At 40.6% G+C, this 21,628-nt stretch overlaps 1 protein-coding gene across 1 annotated transcript; it reads left to right on the top strand.

The window, feature by feature from the left end:
• Positions 1-899: 899 nt before the first annotated feature.
• KCNK1 (potassium two pore domain channel subfamily K member 1) lies at positions 900-20,012 on the top strand. Its single transcript, XM_034428328.3, has 3 exons — positions 900-2,101; positions 16,820-17,215; positions 17,601-20,012. Exons 1-3 carry the CDS (start codon positions 1,756-1,758, stop codon positions 17,858-17,860), a joined length of 1,002 nt encoding a protein of 333 aa, XP_034284219.1. The 5' UTR covers positions 900-1,755; the 3' UTR covers positions 17,861-20,012.
• Positions 20,013-21,628: the final 1,616 nt, after the last annotated feature.

Consider the following 21,628-nt stretch of genomic DNA (forward strand, 5'->3'; position numbering starts at 1 on the left):
ACTTCCTTTATCAATGACAAGCAGGGTAGGCTCTGGAAGGCATCAAAATAGGGGGTTTTGTGTCAAATAAGAGAGCTGGGAAAAGGAATAGCTTTGGCTCTGGTGCAATGGGTGGACTTAATGACTCTTCAGTGCTAAACTGAATAATGTATAATACAGAAGAAACCTGAACTGTACATTACAGCACTATACTGTATCAAGTTTCTCCAATCCATTCACACCCACAGTGCAGCTATAAATAAGAGTAGCGTTGACTGAAGGGAGGAGGCAACAACACTTAGTCATATCATCACCATATTAGCCTACTCAGCTACCTTCATAAACAGAACATAACTGTTACCATAGGCAGCATAGCAGGATGGCCAGAATCCACCATTCCTTTCCTTGCACGTGTTTTCACAGCTAACGTGTAAGAGTCTTGGTGGCGCAGCAGACTAAAGTGTTGTTAAGTAGCACCAGCTGCCTGCAATTATTGCAAGTTCAAATCTCACCAGGCTCAAGGTTGACTCAGCCTTCCATCCTTTCAAGGTGGGTAAAATGAGGACCCAGATTGTGGGGGCAATAAGATGACTTTGTATAAAAAAGAACACTGCTTGGGGGGGGGCGCGAAAGCCCTACTAAGCAGGTATATACAAAGGTATGAAGGCTATTGCTTAACGCATTGTAAGCCGCCCTGAGTCTCCAGAGAAGGGCGGCATATAAATCAAACCAACCAACCAACCAACCAATAAATAAATAAATAAATAGTCACTGCTGCGCTCCCTCTCCCGATGTTTGTGTGCAATTCTGCTCAACAGAACCCACAACCTGAAGTCTCTAATTCAGAATTTCTCAACCTCAGCAACTTTAAAGCGGTGAGGATTTCATGCTGGCTGGGGAATTCTGGAAGTTGGAAGTCCACACCGCTTAAAGTTGCTGAGGGTTGAAAAGCACTTTCTCTCATTTATTGGAAGCGAACGTGCCGTTTTCATTCACCGAAAACGTTCTACGGAAGTTCCCGCTGGAGTCCTTTCTGCTATACTAGTGAGACAATAAGGGACGATGACCATCGGCTTTGGCTCTTGGCCATTAACGCCGAGACGCTCCCCCAGGCTCCCGCCTCAATGCTGCACCAGCTTGAACAGCCTCGGAATCCGAAACCAATACAGTCCTGTATTGGGGATTTCGGGGTGAATCTCGAGATTCCGAATTTAAAAACCATGGAATAATCCAAGAGGCAGACCGATGAATGGAAGAATCTCTCCATTTTTGCCCGATCCGGGATCGTTCGTGGATTTATTTATTTATTTTCTTCCGTCACTGCCTGCGCGCGTTTTGGTTCTCTCCCCGCTCTTCCTCATTCGGTTAGCAAGCTCCTCCGCTGGAACCAGTTCAGCAGCTTCTGGTGACGCGCGTCCCATTGCCGGTTACCTGAGCTGGCCACGTGAGCGCCACATCATCGGGGATTTTTGGTATTGAAAGTCACCGAAAGAAGGAACCAGGAAAAGAGCCTGGTCCCAGACGGAGGAGAGAGGGATCTCTACTCTGGGGGGGCTGAGACCGCGTGGGCCCCAGCCAGCCGCCAGAGCTTCCCGGGCCACTCTCCGTGGGTTGCCCCCCCCCCACCCCGCTCCCTCCAGCGCGCCTCGAGGCCCCAGGCTCCTGCGCTGAGCCGCCCGGGTCACTCAGGGACACGGGTCTTCCGCGGGCTCCGGGCAGGGCAGCAGCGGTGGCGGGCTGGCGCTCGGAAGGAGTGCGCGGCGCTGGCGGGGGAAGATGCTGCAGTCTCTAGCGGGCAGCTCGTGCGTGGAGAGGCACCGCTCCGCCTGGTGCTTCGGCTTGCTGGTGCTGGGCTACCTGCTCTACCTGGTTTTCGGCGCCGTGGTCTTCTCGTCGGTCGAGCTGCCCTACGAAGACCTCCTGCGCCAGGAGCTGCGCAAACTGAAGCAGCGCTTCGTGGAGGAGCACGAGTGCCTGTCGGAGCAGCAGCTCGAGAGCTTCTTGGCGCGCGTCCTGCAGGCCAGCAACTACGGCGTCTCGGTGCTGAGCAACGCTTCGGGCAGCTGGAATTGGGACTTCACCTCGGCGCTTTTCTTCGCCAGCACGGTGCTCTCCACCACAGGTAAGCAGGTGGCGGCGGCGGCGGCGCGGGCCTTAGCCCGGGCCTGGCCTGGCCTTTGCATCGGGAACCTCCTTCCTAGGCCAGCCCCGGGCCTGCCAAGCCGCGCGGAAAGCTTGAGTCAGCAACGGTGGGGGAAAGTGGCGGCTTCTCTCCTCCCCTCCCCCCACGAACCCCTTTCCAACGGAGAAAGAGGTGGCTCGGCTAGGACAAATTTAGAAGGCAGAGACCGAGGAATGTTTCTTGTGGGATTCCATTGCGGCTGTTCGGTTTGCCAAGAAAGCGTCTGCCTTCACACGCGACACGCTTAACGCGCTTACTGAAATAATAGGCGTCTGGAGTCGTTCAAGGCGTTGAACCATAAAAATAGCAAAACGGGCTGTGCTAACAAAAATGTCCCACGAAGAAACCGTCACCAGGGTTGATGCTTTGTTGTTGCAGGTATGGTGAGGTACAAATGCAGCCACTACATCTTGACTTGGTTGAGGGAGGTCTGTGATTATAGTCAGGGTCTTTCCCTCTTATAAAGGAGAATATTTGTAGCTCTGGGTTGAAATGAGGGGCCCTTGATTCTAGTAAGGAAGGCAGTTTGCTGTCAGTTTACATTCTAGAAACCTGTTAGTTTATATTCTAGATTAGAATACAAACTGACAGCAAACTCCTTACTAGAATTAATGATGTTACCTAGTTTGGGTAAGGAAACTCTGCAAAAATCAAACAAGCTCAGAGAGCACCAAGGAGCACCCTCTTTCCCTTTTTCCCCTTTATTCCCCTTCAGGCATTTCTATTTTCCTTCCAATCCTTTGCTCCTTTTACTTTCTTGTGTATAGCGCTAACATTTTCAGAACAGCATAGAGATACTTAATACAGAACTTGGAGGCAAGGTACTCATATCTTTTGTGAAGCGGTAATCCAACTGCAAAGTTTTCTTTTCCCCATCATCATGTCATCCTGGGCTTCCGTCCCTTTCCCCTAGTTAATAGGGCCAGTACCTCTACCCTTAGTAATAAAATGCTGGGACGGGTTCCTGCTTGTAATATAAGAAAGAAGCCAGCCCAAGAAAGAAAGCATCTTAGTTGGGTTCATACATTACATTTCAATGCAGTAAGTACTATGCCTGTCAAAACTGTCCATCTAGTTTTAAAAATGGTAAATGTATACAGGTGCACAGTTTGAGAACATGCCTTTTCACCAATGCTATTACAATGGATTTTTGTTTAACTGTGCGTGTAGGATCATAAACAGTTTTACATATTCCCAGTCAGAACCTGTTTCTATAACTGGATAATATATGTTCACTTTTAGACTGAAGTCACATGTGGTGCTAAATCATATAAACTGCTTAGTTTTGACGCTTTCACTTTGTTGTTTGAATCCAAATACTTATATATTTATTATTAGACATACATTTATTATATTTATATTCTACTTTTCATTCAGGAGTTCAAGCAGGGCACACAGCCTTCTTCCTACTTTTCTCCACATTCTTGTGAGGTTAGGCTGGGAAAAAGTGACTGGCTGAAGAGATATTAAAAGCTGGGTGTGTCTGCTTCAGCTGAAAAATGTATCATATGTCAACCTAGTTTATGACTTCTGGCCATAATAGTTTTTATCAAGCCAGGCCATTCTGCCTTGTTTAACAGTCTGAGTTTAAAAGAAGCCATAGTTTAATTTTCGTGACATCTTTGTTGCGTTCATGAAAATCTTCTTGTACTGTCAACATTGTAAATTATTACTCTATACATGTCCTGCAATAGTTATTTTTTAAAGAATGAAATTCTGATTAGTGAGAATGTCATTTTGTTGCTTTGATAATGAATCATATCTGTAATAGCATGTCTGGTAAATATGATCTTATAGAATGCATCCATCCATCATTAATATTATTATCATTGACCAGTTCAATAGCCATCAGATTTGTCACTCGCTATGGTTTGCCTAGAGAAATGTGGCAAACATTACATGTAGCAAAAGAGAAGCCATTGGGGTATCTCTAGTTAAAATGCCCCTTTAAACCAGCAGAACTTGAAAATGAAGAAGTTGTTCATGTCTTCTCAAATGTAGGAAGCACATCCCACTGGGGTTGAGAAGGTTGAGAGGATGCCACTTTCTTTTTGTGTTTCTCTTTCCTATTTGAATAAAGTGACCTGATAAGGACAAAATGGTATTGTATTTCCTGATATAATGGAAAAAACGATTGCTCACTTATGACTGAGGAAGGGAAAGCACACCCATAACTAATTCATCATTTAGCTTGTGTCTCTGCAGCTAATTTATTGTGTACCAAAATGTATGTTATCTAAAGTTTCTAAACCTTCCAGTTAAGTATGAATCCTTTAATGCATTTTTTCCTGAGTTCTAAATAAAGATCCTTTTATGGATAGGATATGTTGCCCTTAAATTGTTTAGAGGTCTTGCTGACTCAGCAGTTAAAATTGCATAAAGGTGGTATGAGGTACTGTCAATGTGATATTCAGTATCATGTCCCGTATTTTGATCGATTTGGATGACATGAATGATAATGAGACTTTTGTATTAAGCATTGCTTTCAAGGCTAACTTTTAATTCTGAAAATTGCCATGGTATTATGTGTCCTTTTGAAAGGTCATTTTTTTTTGATGGACAGATTCTATGTTTTTATTAGGATTGTGTGTGCTCCAAAAAAGACATAAGATTCAGACTTTGCACAAACAACTAGAATTATTAAAGCAGCAGCATCTTTTCTTTAAGCTTGCTATAAATAGCATATTTCATGAACGATCTAATATGCTTCTTCCCAATCATTTTTTAATTTTAACTATGACGATCACAGCTAATACTCACTGGTGAGGTGATTAAAACACCAGGCTAGAAACTGGGAGACCATAAGACTTGCCTTGGGCACAAAGCCAGTTGGGTGACCTTGAGCCAGGCACACAGCTCAGGAAGTGAGTGAGACACTACTTCCAAAATCTTCCCAAGATAACTACAAGGATTTGTACAAGCAGTCACTAGCAATCAACTCTTAACTCAAAGTCCCCTCAAAAGAGCATTGAACCACCTGGATTTGCCATTGCTGTAGATGATGATGACAATGACAAAATAATTTGTTGAACTGTTCCACAAACTCAAAATTGTGAATCAAGAGCCTAGGCTTCTTGTAGTCCAAAATTATATAAGCTAATCATAGAACATTTGCACATCAGTCTTCAACAGTTTCACATCATTGTGGTGCTGTATAGTCCACCAGCATCAGAGATTTGTGGCCGGATAGAACTATAAATTATTCGCATAGAAAATCTCTGGATCTTATGTGATATGAGTGAACTTTTCTCATGCACTAGAACAGGGATGTCAAACTTGATTTCATTGAGGACCGCATCAGGGTTGTGTTTGACCTTGGGGAGCTGGTGGATGTGGCCAGGGTGGGCATGGCCAGCTTGATGTCCCTTGTGTCGGGGGTACCTGTAGTGGTATGGGTGGGGCTGGGGGATCCACTGTCTCCAGCAGAGAAAGGCGAATCCAGGGAGAGCGCTAAACCCTTGTTCTCCAGAGGAGCCTCGCCGTCCCTCTCAGGCCATGAGGAGGATCCCTGGATGGCAGTACAGGCTGCCCAGAGGCCTAGGCAGCAGAGGGCAAGCAAGTTTATTTTGCTAGCACTCTGTCAGTGAAAATGGAGCTCTGGAGGGGCACAAGCTCCATTGTCAGCTGCAACAGCCTCCTGCAGCACTCTGCCAATGAAAATGGCCACCACCAGGTTGTAGATCAGTGCCCGGTTGGCCTGGGCTGGACTGAGGCACCGCAGGCAGTCCTTTGTTGTTTCCAGGGCCAGATGTTGTGGGCCAGATTTAAGCACCCCATGGACCAGATCCTGCCCCCAGGCCTTGAGTTTGACACCCCTGCAATAGAAGCTTCCTTTCCCCTCCCATCCCAGCTATAACGTTTACAACTGGGTTAGATTTCAGCAAACTAAGTAAAAAAGGAATTCACTGGCTTTTCTTGCAACAAACAAGTGAAGGATGATGGTTATGTTCATTTTGTGTACCTAGGATGCTGTTTTATACATAGTTTTCAGACTATCATTGATCGATAGTTTCACAGCTTTATGTTCTTTTTAACAATGTTTATTTAATACAACAGTCAGTTTGGTGTAGTGGCTAAGGCATCAGACTAGAAACTGAGAAAGGTGATTTCTAATCCCACCTTGGCAAAAATCAGCTAGTTGACCTTGTGCCAGTTACTTTCTCTCAGCCCTAGAAAGAAGGCAATGGCAAACCAATACTGAGAAACCTTGACTAAAAAACTGCAGGATCTGTCCAGGCAGTCTCCTAGAACCAGATACAATTGAACAGAAGGGGGAAAAAAACAGTAATAAAAATTGCTAAAGTTTAAGTTTAAGTTTATTTAGATTTATATACCGCCCTACTCCCGAAGGACTCAGGGCAGTGAGTCCTTCGGGAGCCAAAGATAAAACAGATACAATATAAAATTTAAAAAACAATTTAAAAACATATTAAATAAATTTGGCCCATACTAATTAAAAGACCCCTGTTTTTAAAAACAAATTAAAATTAAAATTAAACAATTAAAAAGAGTTAGGCTAGCCCCGCTTGTTGGAATAAAAAAGTCTTGAGGGCACGGCAGAAAGTGCGTAAATTTTAAATTACTTTTAAAATAGTAAAAGAAAAAAAAATGAAATTAAGAAACAACCTAGTAGAATTATAATATATGGAACACCTTCATCAGATATTTAAAAAGAGAAATATCACTTGTACAAAACAGGAATGTTAATAATACTGTTTCAAAAGAAGGAGTAGGGTAAATTGTAATCAGCACATTAATTAAATGTGCAGAAAAGGGAGTCTTTGAAATATTTTAACAAGCTTTCTTTTCATGAACATGAGAGAGATGCTTTAAAAAAAGAAAAAGAAACCATGATACAAAAATATCTCAATTGAGAATAATTGACTTTCAAATTTTACTTAGCAAGACGTTTGATGTTCTAAAAGGAACAATCTTAAAAAGAAACTCGCATTCTCCATTGCATTCCTACTGATAATAGGATTTATAGTTTATAAATGTGTGAATTCAAATTTTCAAATCCTGCAATTAAATGTGACAGATAACTACTTTTTTATTGCAGTGACTTATATAGTTGCACTGACCGTAGTTATAAGTAAACTCTAAAGGCAATGCTTAGTCTGGTAGCTCTTTTTAATTAAAAATAATAAATAATAAGCAATGGACAACATAGAGGTTAATGAGCTGAAGTAATGTTATAGATAGGTAACTCCCAAGGAAGTTTCCTTGATGACAGTGAGAATCCATCTATCCTTAGATGATTTGCAGGCTATTAGCTATCCCTTACAAGAAAAGCTGAACTTTGATGATTTGCAGGTAGGATTAGCGTATGTAATATGTCATATTATGGTATGCCGATAAAGGTGATCCAAAGTATTATATAATGCTAAATTCTACAGCTGAACTTCTGGCTGGCATTGTCTATCAATTTATATTACGTTCCTTTCTGAACTTGGAATGTGCAAATTGTGATCCTTCAGGTAGCGAAGGAGGCACAGTCTATTTCTGAAGGCATTCAGGTGAGGACACTTCTTTTTGACCATTAGCCTTACTTTGAAGAAAGTGGGTTCTGCTTGTGCATTCCTCATGGTACAGAGACACTTCTGCTGTTGAGACCAAACAATATAGCAGTGATGGATAATCTTTTCTGGACTGAGTGCCCAAAGCACATGTACATGCGCCCAAACCCCCAAAATGCAATGTGCGTGCAACCCCATGTATGTGCCCCACCCTCCGTGCATGCACCCCAGCCCCTGCATGTGCCCCCCCCACTGTGCACACACGGGCCCCATGCATGTGCCCCGCTCCCCATGCATGTGCAGCAGAGACCCAAAAACCATCTGGCTGGCGGGAGGTGCGCGTGCATGCTCAGCGGAGCAGAACTGGGATGATGGCTAGCATGCCATCAGAGAGGGTGCGCGTACCACCTCTGGCACACATGCCATAGGTTCACCATCGCAGATATAGCAGGTCCATTCTGCTGCTCACCAGAGGGAGGGGAGGTTTTTTATCTCAGTTTCATTATCATAAAGTGTCAATGTAATGCTGAACATCTCTCTCTTCTTTGTTTAAGGAGCTGGTGTTGGGTTTAAATCACTTACAAGTTTGAGTCACCAATATAAGAAGTGCCTCTTCCCATATTAGTGTAACCATGAATTAAAGCATCATAAGAGAGGAATAAAGAAGAGAGCCTTTTCAGCTCCAGAATGAGAGAACTTGATCAACATTAAAAAGATTTTTATGCTTTATAATAATAACTTTATTGTTATTGTACGTGTATACACAGTATATCCATACAACAATATTCACTTAACACCCAAAGACCAGGTCCAACACACATAACAATCCCCAAACACACTCCCACCCACCACAATTCTCCACCCCTAAACCACCCAAACATCCACACAACAGACCAAGTAATACTGTCCAACAACTCACTGATGGTGGCATTTAGTTCATTGCTGAGTGCAATTATAGCTCTGGGATAAAAACTATTCAGAAAATGTGTGGTCTGAGTTTTAATTGTTCTGTATCTTCTGCCGGAAGGCAACACTTCAAAAAAATTGTAAGCAGGATGGGAAGAGTCTCTGAGAATGTTATGCAACTTCCTCAAACAGTGAGATTCGAAGATGTCATCCATGGCTGGTAGCTGGAGCCCAATGATATTCTGGGCACTTTTAATGATTCTGTAGAGCCTTTTTGTCTGCTACAGAGCTGCTCCCATACTATGCAAGAATGCCATATGTCAGGACATTCTCAATGGTGCTGCAGTAGTAGGACAGAAGTAGATGCTGAGATAGATTTATCTTCCTGAGCGTTCTCAGGAAGTACAGCCCAGGCATTTACAGCTTAATACTGTTTCTTAGGATTCTAGTTGGTTTATTGTAGTTTACTAACTGCATGGACTGATATTCTATTATATCCAATTGTACTTGGAAATGTGGTTTGTTTATAAATTAATTAATTAATTAATTAATTAATTAATTAATTTATAAACAAATCACATTTCCAAGTACAATTGGATAATTAATTAATTAATTAATTAATTACACTTAGATCCCTCTGCTGCCAAACAACTCTTGGCAATTATTGCTAAATAATAAAGGCAATTTAGAAATGTTTAAAGAAAAGATATACCAAGGATATATTTTCACTGCAGTCTAAAGAATTCAGAGACTCTTTTTTTGTCTGTTGGCATGAGCATTTTACAACTTTATGAAATATTCAGTGCAAATGTGTTTAGAAAGGCTTTTCACACTACAGACACAGTAAATTATTTCACAAGCAGGCAAATTACATTCATTTTTGAAAGAGGCTGATTATTGTTATTATTGTGTATAAGATTTCATTTGAAATGATTGATGTAGTGCTTTAGTTTATTGACTTCACAGAACTCCAAAACTGGAAAAGACCCTTGAGTCAATTACTCAGTTCAGGAATGACTATCTAGCCTCAATTTCCCAATGAAGGAAACCCCATCACCTCTCTCAGTAATAAAACCACTCCTGGAGTACTGCATCCAGTTTTGGTCGTCACATTACAAAAAAAGATGTTGAGACTTTGGAAAAAGTGCAGAGAAGAGCAACTAAGACGATTAAGGGCCTGGAGACTAAAACATACGAAGAACAGTTGCAAGAATCTGGTATGGCTAGTTTAGAGAAAAGAAGGACTAGGGATAACATGATAGCAGTATTCCGGTATTTGCCACAAGGAAGAGGGGCTCAATTTATTTTTCAAAGCATCAGAAGGCAAAATAATGGATGGAAACTAATCAAGGAGAGAAGTAACTTGGAATTAAGGAGAAACTTCCTGACAGTGAGGACAATTAACCAGAGGAACAACTTGCTGTCAGAAGTTGTGGGTGCTTCATCACTGGAGATCTTCAAGGAGAGACTGGAGAGCCACTTGCCTGAAATAGTATAGGGTCTCCTACTAGAGCAAGGGGTTGGACCTGAAGACGTCCAAGATCCCTTCCAGCTCTATTCTAATTTAATTTCTTCTATTGTCAAAGAGCTCTGTTCATTATAATTTTTTTCCTAATGTTCTATAAGAATTCACCACCCTGTTACTGAATCCCTCATTTGGTGTCTCGTTCTATAAAATTATAGACCATAAACTTTAATTTCCATGCTGATGTAGACTAATATGGGAAGAGGTACTCCATATCATTTCAGATATTTGAAAAATGCTACCATATTCCCCATCAGTATTTTATCTCACACTGAACCTTTTCACTTCTTTCAGGCTCTTTTAATAGGCTATAGCTTGTAGTCTCCTGGTTATCCTCACTTCCCCTTTTTGAAATTGTTCCAGTTTGTATCTAGAGGTGGTGGTGCCCAGACTTTATAACTTTTTGTGAAATGTAATGGCAGTGAGACAAACATCACATGAACTGCAGTTGTTGTTAACCCTTTCTTAATTGTATCAACTTGTGGCATGTTTTAAAGTTTGGGCATCTCTAGTTGAGGAGAGATGTGACTCAAGATGATAAGGATCATTTGGAACAATACAACATGTCTAAGTTACTGCAATTTCCTGGTAGCCTCTCATAAAGATACTAATTGAGTTCAAGACTAATCTTTCTTGAGATTAGCCATAGTTGCCAGCCCTGCCATCTGTTGTAGGATCAATTCAAATACGTAAACTTTAATTCACATTTACAACACCATGTGTGAAGATTAAATGTCAGTTAACTTAAACCAGCCTCCTGCTGGTTTAAGCCAGTAGCTTGGAACATCTAGCAGCAGTAAATATAGATGAGTTTAAAGCAGTTTTTTCTTATGCTCATATATAAAGAAGCTGCACAAATTTAATAATTAAGCTTGCTGAGGTTTTTTCATCTTCTATTCAGTTTCTTACTGAATGGCAGTTTCATATCTGCCATCTGCTTCAAGTTTTTTATATGACACATAATTCAAAGGAAATTTTTCCTGTTTGTATTAACTCTGTCCAGGAAGTCTGAGTCATATGAATTCCTAAATATGACCACAATGTTTCTTGCTGTGGTAAGAGTGTTAGTCAAGTTAGTACTAACTGATGTAATCGTACTGGAGGCATCAGACGTGCTGTTTTCTCAAACTCTTCATGGCAAGGATAAAATGAGTAAAAATTAACATGATGTTGATGTATATTGGAATTCATGCAGCACATGAGTTACGAATGTTTCCTCAGAAATAAGTCAATGGTCTGACTTCCAACTAAATGTTCTGAGTATTACAACATTAATGGATCTAGCCACCCTTAGAAATTAAAACGGCTATTTTGCGGAAGGATTAGCTAGATTCAAGTAAATGTTCTTCTGTAAAAAAATGAAATTCAGAAGAAGACCTGAATCCAGACATTGTGGATAAGAATTGTTGATTTATTAACCAATATGTAAGCCATTTTAAAAATCTGTATTTATTCTTTCGTCATAGTTTTAAAACTGAACAGCAATATTGCAATACAGTATATATTAATAATATAAATTAAAAATGAGGAGTGAGAGATCCCTCACTGATAACATCACTGCCAACAAGAAAATTATATTGACTGCTGGATGGATTAAGAAAATTACACAGAGTCTTAGAGTCTTAATTACTTAGAGTTAGAGTCTTAATAACTCAGGTAAACAACATAACAGCAGCTGTATTTAAAGTGAAGGATCTGTAATATCAATTTCAACACTGATTCATTCACAAACCTGCTGGCCAGAGGGCAAAAATTGAATTTTCTGTAATAACCATGGCTATGCAACACTTTGGATCTGAAGGGAAAAATTCCTTTGGTTCACACACAATCATGCACATATTGTAGTATCTATCTGCAACTTTCCCAGAATCACACTGCAACTTTCCCAGAATCATACTGAAGCTGCAGAGGACAACCACAGGATCCTGGGGAAATATGTGGTTGATTTAAAGCAGGGGTGTCAAACTCAATTTCATTGAGGGCCGCATTAGGGCTATGTTTGACCATGGGTGGCCATGGTGGCTATGGCCAGGATGGCCATGGCCAGCTTGACGTCACTTGTGTTGGGGACGCCTGTGCTGGCCTGAGCACTCTGCCAGCGAAAATGGGCTTCTGAGCTCCATTTTTGGCTGCGACAGCCTCCTGCAACCCTCTTCCAGTGAAAATAGAGCTCGGAGGGCTGCACGTGGTCCTCCTGAGCTCAGTTTTCACTGGCAGAGACTTGCAGGAGGCAGTTGCAGCCAAAAATGGAGCTCAGGAGCCCTTTTTTGCTGGCAGAGGTACCATGGGCCGGTCCTTTGCTGTTTCCAGAGCGGTCTTGCGGGCCAGATCTAAGCACCCCACTGGCCGGATCCGCCCCCTGGGCCTTGAGTTTGACACTCCTAATTTAAAGAGTTACAAATTGAGGCACCGTGAGCAACTTTCTGTTGTACAGAGGTGGGAAGTAGGGAGTGTCATTGGTTACTTTTCTTGTATACCACCCAGAGCCATATTGTTTTGAGTTGGACAGCCAAATAAATAAGGAGATGGATTAATCCTGTGAACTTGCATTATCATTAATATTATAAATATTAAGTAATTACCAGGTAACTTTACTAGTGTTTATTTCCAGTTTCTGGCAAAAAAAAAACCCCAATCCCTTTCATTGGGTAAAAATGGATACATTTCATGACCACAGCATTCTCTTAAGACTATTGCAAAAATGCTGGAAAAACAGGTCCAGTCACAAGATGTCTTGCCTTACAGCTCTATTACAATTGTAAATCAGGGGCTACCTTTTTCCCAGAGGAATTGAGGCACTGAGGCTATCCTTTGGCAACCTCTGCACTCACAGTAGTGGCTCCTGCAAAAGTCCCCTCTGATTCCTGAACAAATTGAGGTCCTCTTGCCTAGTCTCACCTTCCCTCTATTTTGTCTTAAGGCACTACAGCTTTGATGTTATTTTTTTCATACAGTAAATCAAAGCACTCCTGGCTACAGGAGAAAACATGTAAACCTCCCTTTTTTATTTCTCTCTTATTTTTCTACACATTTTAATTCATTTTATTTCCAGCAGGATTTCTGCTGCTCATTTCACAGGAAGAAATAACTTTCCCAGGTTTTAGAATTTCTTTCGGACCTGTTAGAGATTTGATTTATTAAATATATCAGTGGATATCAATGTATTTTACTGTCAAGCTATAGTGCACATTCTACTACTCATATGCTACTGACAAGTGCCATACACTACTGTTAGAAGCCTGGGCTGGATTAATTGCTCCTGACATTGGTTCCTTCCAGGTTGAGCCACAATTCTGCACAGGTGCATCACACAGCAAGCATTTCTTGTGCTGCTAGCCAGCCAGGGAGCAAGCTGGATATAAAATCTTACTTTTCTCACCACCGAATTGTATTTTGTTGGATAATGTTCAGTGTTTGAGTCTGTCAATATCTTTTTGGATCTTGAGCCTATCTTCTAAAGTGTTAACTATTCCTCCCCAGCTTGATGACATTTGATAAGTTCCCCTACTATTCCCTCATCTAAATCATTTATAAAGATGGGCCTAAGACAGAACCTTGAAGTGCCCCACTGCACGCTTCCCTCCATGTAGATCTAGTTCCATTGAGGAATACACATTGAGTGCAGTTGGTCAGCCAATTATGAATGCATCTGATGGCAATGCTGTCTATCTCACATTTTCCTATCTTGGCCTGGGCCAAGAGAGTCCAGGAATCCAATAAACAAGCAACAAATTAAAAAAAAAACATGAAACACAAAGAGGTGGAATCTAGAACTCTAGAGATAATACAATGCAGCAAGGTAAAGGCAACAGAGCTGAGGTTTACAAAATTGTCTTTGTACAGAATAAAGTGAATAAATGAGCCAAACCGGGCCTCTGCCCAAATGCCCAGCTGAAGCACTGTTAGACTCTGTCTCCTGCTGACCCACTTTTTGGCCAGTCTGGCTGACCTGAAGAGCTAAACCTTCTGTTGTTGGATCTTTAAAGTGCTCCTTTGCTTAGGACTGGAGGATTGAAGTTCATATCTGAGACGCTGTTATTGGGTGCAGGCAGGGAGTACTGGATTTACCTCAGCCAGAGGTCTTGGCTTCACCTCCTGCAAGACTATTATCCCTAGATATCCTTGGCTCTTAATTACCCTTCATCAGAAAATAAGTCAAGCAAGGCCATAAAAAGGCACTAGTTTTACAGCTGTCGATTGTTACGGTGTTTTAGGAATAAACCATGGTTTTCAACAGTTTGGATTAATGAGGGTGAGCATTAAAAATTGATGCACAGTTGTAAATGCCACAGCTGAAGATGAAAAAGCATAGCATTAAACTGATTTTCTTGCTTCAAAGAAACCTTGAACTCTCCATGTTCCTGAATATTCTATTCTTGGCAAAATAAATGCTATTTTAATTAGAATCCTATTAACAAAGCCATGCATGTTTTGTAGTCCACTAGAAGCATAACTAGAATTGGCACCTAATGCAAATGTTTGAGATCCAACAGCATTTTCAAGAACTATCTACAGGCTTTAAAATTTAAAAAAATAATAATGACATAGCAGGCAAGTGCTTAAAAGAAATACTCAACACTTTTAACTAATGGAAAGTTCTATACACCCAGCCCAAACTGGAACATTTCATCCTTCGTGTAAATTTCTTTTTATCCTTTTTGTTGTTTTAACCGTTGTGCTAGGAGACAGCCCTAGTTTGCAAATAGTTGCCTCACCTTGGTAATATTTATTGATAGTTCATTGCTTGGCAGGTTAAACAAGTGACCTATGAGTTTCCTACTAAGAGAACTTAAAGTAGCCTTCAAACCTGACTACCTCTTCTGTGTTGTTTATTAGTTTTTACTGGGCAGAAACTTTTTGGTTGTTTCTTTCCCAATTGGTCTGTAATGTTAGAAAATCAGCTTGACATTGCAAAGAACTTACATCAATTTTCAGTTTTCATATTCAGCATTTGGATATTTAGAAACAAATTAATATATTATGGTTGGAGTGCATGTAATTAATTCTAAGTTAATTTTATTTGAACAGTTTTATTTCAAAGATTTATATGATCACCCAACTCAGAAATGGATACTGCATGATAGCTTATAAACTATATATTATAAGCTAAACAAGAAATATAAGTCTGGAACTACATTTTTAGGGAGTAGGAGTGAGCTAATATTTCTCTATCATCATTTGTAATTTGGATAAAAGAAACTGTTAATTTCTCTCTGGTACATTAGCATGTCAGAGGGAGGGGAGAAAACAGGGACCCTGTTGGTGGAGGGAAATAGTCCCAAGGTCTGTGGGGAACCTGATGATGGGAAGCAGAACATGGGGTGTCTCGGGGTGGGGAAAGACCTGAGGCAGACCGGTCTGGTCCTGCACTATGCTTCCCCACCCCTGAGGCACCCCATGTTCTACTTAACCCACACAGTCATGTAATAACCACATCAGAGAAAGCAGGAGATGGGGTCATTGAGCAAGGCGATCTTGCTTAACAACCATTACAACATGTGACCATAATGGGCAGGCTCCATTATGGTCAGAGGTTGAGAACTACCTATATAAAGATAATTTGAATCTCTGTTGGAAATGTGAATGATAAAGGGACATTCTACCATGTTTAGTGGATATGTAAAAGAGCTATAAAGATTGAATACATTAATTTGGGACTAAATTAAAAACAAGAGGCTTTTCTTTGGGAACTAATGGACAGTTAACTAGAAAAATGTCATGTGTGGCAAGATTGCTAAATGGTCAAAAGTGGGAAGGTTCGACACTTCCCACAAGAGAGGAATGGCTGGTTAAGATGATGGAATTTGCAGAGCTGGTTAAATTAACTTTTTGACTCCGGGGAATGGGGCGGGTGGGCGGAGCCGCGTGGCGAAGGGTGAGCAGGCAGCGGCTCCGCAGCAAGGTCAGAGTTTGAGGAATGGTGCATTCACTGACTCCTACTGCTCACCTTTCTCCCGCGGCTGGCTGTCAGGGAAGACAAGCACCCGAAAGGTACCAGAGTCACTCACTCTCCTTCTTGAATGAGCCGCTCTGGTCCATGCGCCGGTTGCGCAAGCGCACACCCAACCTGCCACTGAATTAAATAAACAGTGTGTGCTTATGCAGCAGGCATGTGGACCAGAGCGGCTCATTCAAGAAGGAGAATGAGCGACTCCGGTACCTTTTGGGCGCTTGCCTTCCCTGACAGCCAGCTGCGGGAGAAAGGTGAGCAGTAGGAGTCTGGGGAATGGGGTGGGTGGGCAGAGCTGTGGGAGAAAGAAATTTTAAAAGTTTTCCTACCGGGTTCTGTGGGCGTGGCTTGGTGGAAGGGGGTCTTGGGACTGAGTGGGTGTGGCTGTGAGTGATATTGAATTGGCCAAGCCCACTCAGTCACAGGACACCCACCACCACCACCAAGCCATGCCCACAGAACCGGTAGGGAAAAATTTTAGATTTCACCCCTGAGTTTAACGAACAAATTACAAGATGCTTTCCAAATTTCAAAATACAGCTTTTCTTTCTCTTTGCTTTTGTTCTGTGGTACACGTGAATGATCTTTAATGAAGTACAGACAATGATGTAAAATGTAAGCCTTCTCCGCACTTCAACCTCAGGTTGAGGTAACTACTTTACCATCTTAAGTCTGCTCTCTCAGAGTGCATTCAGACTTAACAGCTTTCCTCCACACATAAATCTCTAAGCCTCACTCCTGTCTTTGTGCTTTTGTTACAGGTTATGGTCACACTGTGCCTTTGTCAGATGGAGGAAAGGCCTTTTGCATCATCTATTCAGTTATTGGGATCCCCTTCACCCTGCTCTTCCTGACAGCAGTGGTCCAGCGTGTCATAGTTTATGTCACCAGGCGGCCTGTACTGTATTTCCACATCCACTGGGGCTTTTCGAAGCAAATTGTGGCCATCATCCACGCAGTGATTTTGGGCTTTGTGACCGTCTCATGCTTTTTCTTTATCCCAGCAATAATATTTTCTGTCCTGGAAGATGATTGGAACTTTCTGGAATCATTTTATTTTTGCTTCATTTCTCTCAGCACCATCGGCCTTGGCGACTATGTTCCAGGAGAAGGTTATAACCAAAAATTCAGAGAGCTATATAAAATAGGAATTACATGTGAGTAGTAAACTAACACTCTAACAAGAAAAAAGCATATTTCTTCTTGATAACCTTTTATATTATATAACTGCAGAGAGAGAGAGAGCCAAATTACATGATTAGTCAAATCCCACTATTGATGAGAGCTATTCAAGCCTTTATATGTTTGATAATTATGTTAGTCAGTAAACAAGATGGTGTATAATTCTGCTTAAGAGTCCTACTGTTTGATTTAAGTCTTTCAGAATGTGAGAGATTTAATGGGGTTATGTGGAAGGACTGTGCATGGCATGGTCATTAAGAGCTTCTGGATTAGCAATTAATCCTTTTCACGGTGGAGATTTGCACTACTATTTACATTCAGTCAGTTCTTAGTTCATCAACTGTGATAATTCTTTCCTAGGTTACCTGTTGCTGGGCCTCATCGCAATGCTGGTTGTTCTAGAAACTTTCTGTGAACTTCATGAACTCAAAAAATTTAGGAAAATATTCTACGTGAAGAAAAACAAGGAAGAAGACCAGATGCACATTACAGAACATGACCAACTGTCGTTCTCTTCAATTTCAGACCAGGCAGCATCCATGAAGGAATACCAGAAAATAGATGAGCCTTTTGTGACTCCTCAACCTGCAGTTAACTCTGATGACTTTATAAACAATTAACCAAGGGCTTCCATTCTAGTATCAACAACAGTGCACTTAACATTCTTGCCGTTAGAACTAGTACTATTAATGTAACTATAGAAGCAGGAATGCTATGCTATACGATTCATATATACATAGTGCTTTGGGATCTTTTACAATTTATGGGCCAAATAGAGGCATTTTTGTTGCTGGCTCTACATACTGGGAATGTTGACTAAAACTAGTGTGCAGTTGAGACCTCAGGATTCATGATGTATACACAGTATATAAGATAAGACTATCCCTGTTCTAGTCTCTTCTCCTTTTCCACTCTAAAATCAACAAAATACTTAGCTTTTCCCCAAAGATCAGACCTTCTTATGCCAGTTTCATGGGTGGCAACAAATCTTTGGAAAGCACTGAGTTAGTAAATCTTCATGTTTTCCACGTAAGGGAATATGGTAGCCACGGTAGCTTTTAGAAAATAGGAATAATCTTCCAGATGGCAGTCACTGAGGTATGTAGCAGTGCAATTATCGCTACAGAACCAAAAAGTGAGAACCAAGTGTATTCTATCTGTTATGCGTTGTCTCAGTCACTCTAAGCTCTGAAAACATTTAGGTTTGTCTCAGTATGAATAAGGCAGACAAACAGCCATTCTGAAACATCTCTCCTCAATGTTTTGTCCAGATCATCTCTATTCTGTACAGCCTGGAGAGGGGAGTTTGGACAAAGGTGCTTTATGTGCGGCAGAAAGTTGTTTAGAGTTACATTTGCTGCACACTAAGCCTACATCAAGTAATTTTACCTTAAAATCAGGAGTGAAATCTACTTACCTTCCTTACCGGTTTGGAAGTGCATGCATGGGGCACATGTGCGCTTAGACCCTCTGCGCATGTGTAAAACCTGCACATGCACAGAGGGTAAAAAACACATTACTTCCTGGTTAAAACCAGGAAATAACGACACCTGGGTAGGTGGGTGGAGCCTCAAGCCGCCATCGCTACCGGTTCTCCGAACCACCTGCCACAATCGCTACTGGATCGCCCAATCCGGTCTGAACCGGGAGCAGTTCACCCCTGCCTAAAATATATTCTAAATGAAGACTTTCCTAAGCCTGAACGTGATCTCTGAGTGTTTTCCTTCTAGCCTTAAATATAACAAAAGGGTGTTATGCATCGGATTTGAGTGGGTTGTAGGAACAGGGACCCATGAACACCAGCATACAGAACTGAAGGCATATTACAGTGGACAGCCATTTTCCTTAGCATTTTCATCTTCACTTCAGGCTCCAGTTTTAGCAGACTGGCTGTGATTTTCAAACTATTCATAGCCAAGCAATTTTAGAGCTAAGATCTTATTTATTCAGTGAAATAATAATCAAGCTGAATATTGAAGTAATGATGAAAAGAGAAAAAAAAATACTTGAAAGCTCTTATCACCTAAAAGCACTGTACATGAATTTAATGTTTATTAATAGATTTTGTATCTTTACTAGGAAATTTGACTTTCTTGATAAATCTGCTTCAAAATCTATGTGAACTGAAATTTATTTTTAAGAAACCACAACTCAGAGATGCTTCTTATTTAATTTGATTTGAAGCTTAGTGTAGTGCATGCTCACCAAAGCCAATATTTTTGTACCATTTATGTTAGTTTCGATTGTACAGTTCAACTGTTATTTATGTACATAAATATATTTATATATTGTGCATATCATGTAGATAACTAGATATGAAGTGTCAGATTTGAAATTTTAAAGGTTCTTTTCCTCATAGATTTTTTTTATGAATCATTCAAACTATGGCACTGAAAATAATGACTTAAATTCTGATCAAATGAATGTGGAAGGGTAAGTCATTATGCGTGCAATGTTAACATTCCTGTTTTGTTTTGTTTTGTTTTAATATGACAGCCCACTCTTATTGGTGACAGTATTTCCAAGTAGCTTGAATGCTGCAACATCCTTCACTGTACTGTACTACAGAATTCAGATTTTATTGACAGTTGTTGCCTGGAAACACGTAAAGTTGCATAATTTGCAACTTTTTTGTTTGTTTTTTTTTAAGTCAGAGAACATAATAAAGCTTAGTTAGAAGAAGAATACTGTAGAAAAAACTGTAGAGATAAGGAATTATTATTCTAACAATTATCATTTCAGACTTTTAAAATAAATCATGTATGGTTCCAATTCTCTCTCTCTCTCTCTCTTTTTGACATTCTAATACTTAATTTTACTTGTCACATGAGACAGGATATATATTTCCACTACTGTTGCCATTACCACTAGCTCCTTCAGGGCATATCTGAAACTGGACTTATATAGAACACATAGAACACTCTATGTTCAATAGAGTGGAATGCAAAATGGTATATCATTATTATCATTATATACATAACAGTGTGAAATCACAGATACCAGTTCTTTAACTAGTGTCGGCCTTCATTCGCATCCGGTTTTTCCAAAGAACTTAAGGTTTTGTACTGTAATGTATTGGCATAGTACATATGTGGATGCAAGCAATAGGGCCTTTTGTAATTGATGAAAAAAATCTCAGTGCACAGGTTTTACAAGGCACTAAGTGCCTTGCTGTCCAAGGCACTTAGTGTTACTTCCATAACCATTGGGACCACCATGGCTGATTTATACCATAATGTTTTGATTTCTATTTTCATATCTTGATGTTTTGATTACGGCTATTTGCATCGTCAGGTGTTTGAACTGGATTTGGCATTTTTATCCACCTATTGAGTCCTTCCCAAGATTACTATCATAATTATCATTCTGGTTTTAGTTATTCAGAGAAAAAAGTAGTTAATAACATTTAAGATGAAGTATATATTTTATCACCCATCAGTTAAAACTGACTTCAGGAAAAACTTCCATTAAACATCAAAAGCCTGCCTTAGTAGAAAAGCATTGCTTTTTGACAAAAGGGTAAATTCCTGAGGCTCAGAAAAATGAGAACATCCTCATATTCCTACTAAAAGTACCTTGGATTATGGTGGGGTTTTAAAAAGTATGTTTTCAGAATCTTAAAATCCAGACAGCTTTATTTATATGAATGCAATACTTTACATAACATTTTATAGGACACACAAACTGATTTGTGCCTTAAAAGGACCTAAAACTCTATAAAGGTAAAACTTTTCTTGTAACTAGTCCTAGTTAATAGTTTGGCTATATTATTTGTGACCAATTGAAGTCTCTCAAAAGCTTTTCATAGGCAGTCCCACATAGCCTATATTAAGATAATTGAAACAGGAATTTCAACCTGTGAATCTATGATCAGGTCTGATACTAGGACAGTTAACATGCTAGTCTGAGCAAGTCTGGGCAAATGCACTACTGACTATAGGCCGTTCTCAATTAATGATGGTAATTGGGACCCGAATTTCCATTGCTAACTGATCTGGTCATAAATCGCAATGTGACATGGCTGCATTGCTTAGTGACAGCAATCCCTGCAGACCCTGTTGCTATCATTAAGCAAGGTTTGCAGGTCATTAAGGGATCCTGCCGGCTTCCAACCATCAAAGTCAGTGGGGAAGCCAGCAAGAAGTTCCAGATGGCTGGCAAGTTGGTAGGATGGTTAGTGGCTTATGTCTGGCAGGGGAGAGGTCAAATGTGAAGAATCAGGACTGCACATTAAGTTCCAGTTAAGCTGATGTATTGCTCATGCCTATACACAAGAATCTAGTCAGCTAACAGTCAGCAGTAAATTGGCACTAGATATGCATTAACAGAATTCAAGTGGGGTGGGGACTTGGATCACTTGTGGGAATGTAACAACACTAGGGTTGACT

This window comes from Pantherophis guttatus, chromosome 1 (assembly GCF_059756535.1).
Source record: "Pantherophis guttatus breed Tessera chromosome 1, ASM5975653v1, whole genome shotgun sequence".
In the NCBI taxonomy this organism is placed as follows: domain Eukaryota; kingdom Metazoa; phylum Chordata; class Lepidosauria; order Squamata; family Colubridae; genus Pantherophis; species Pantherophis guttatus.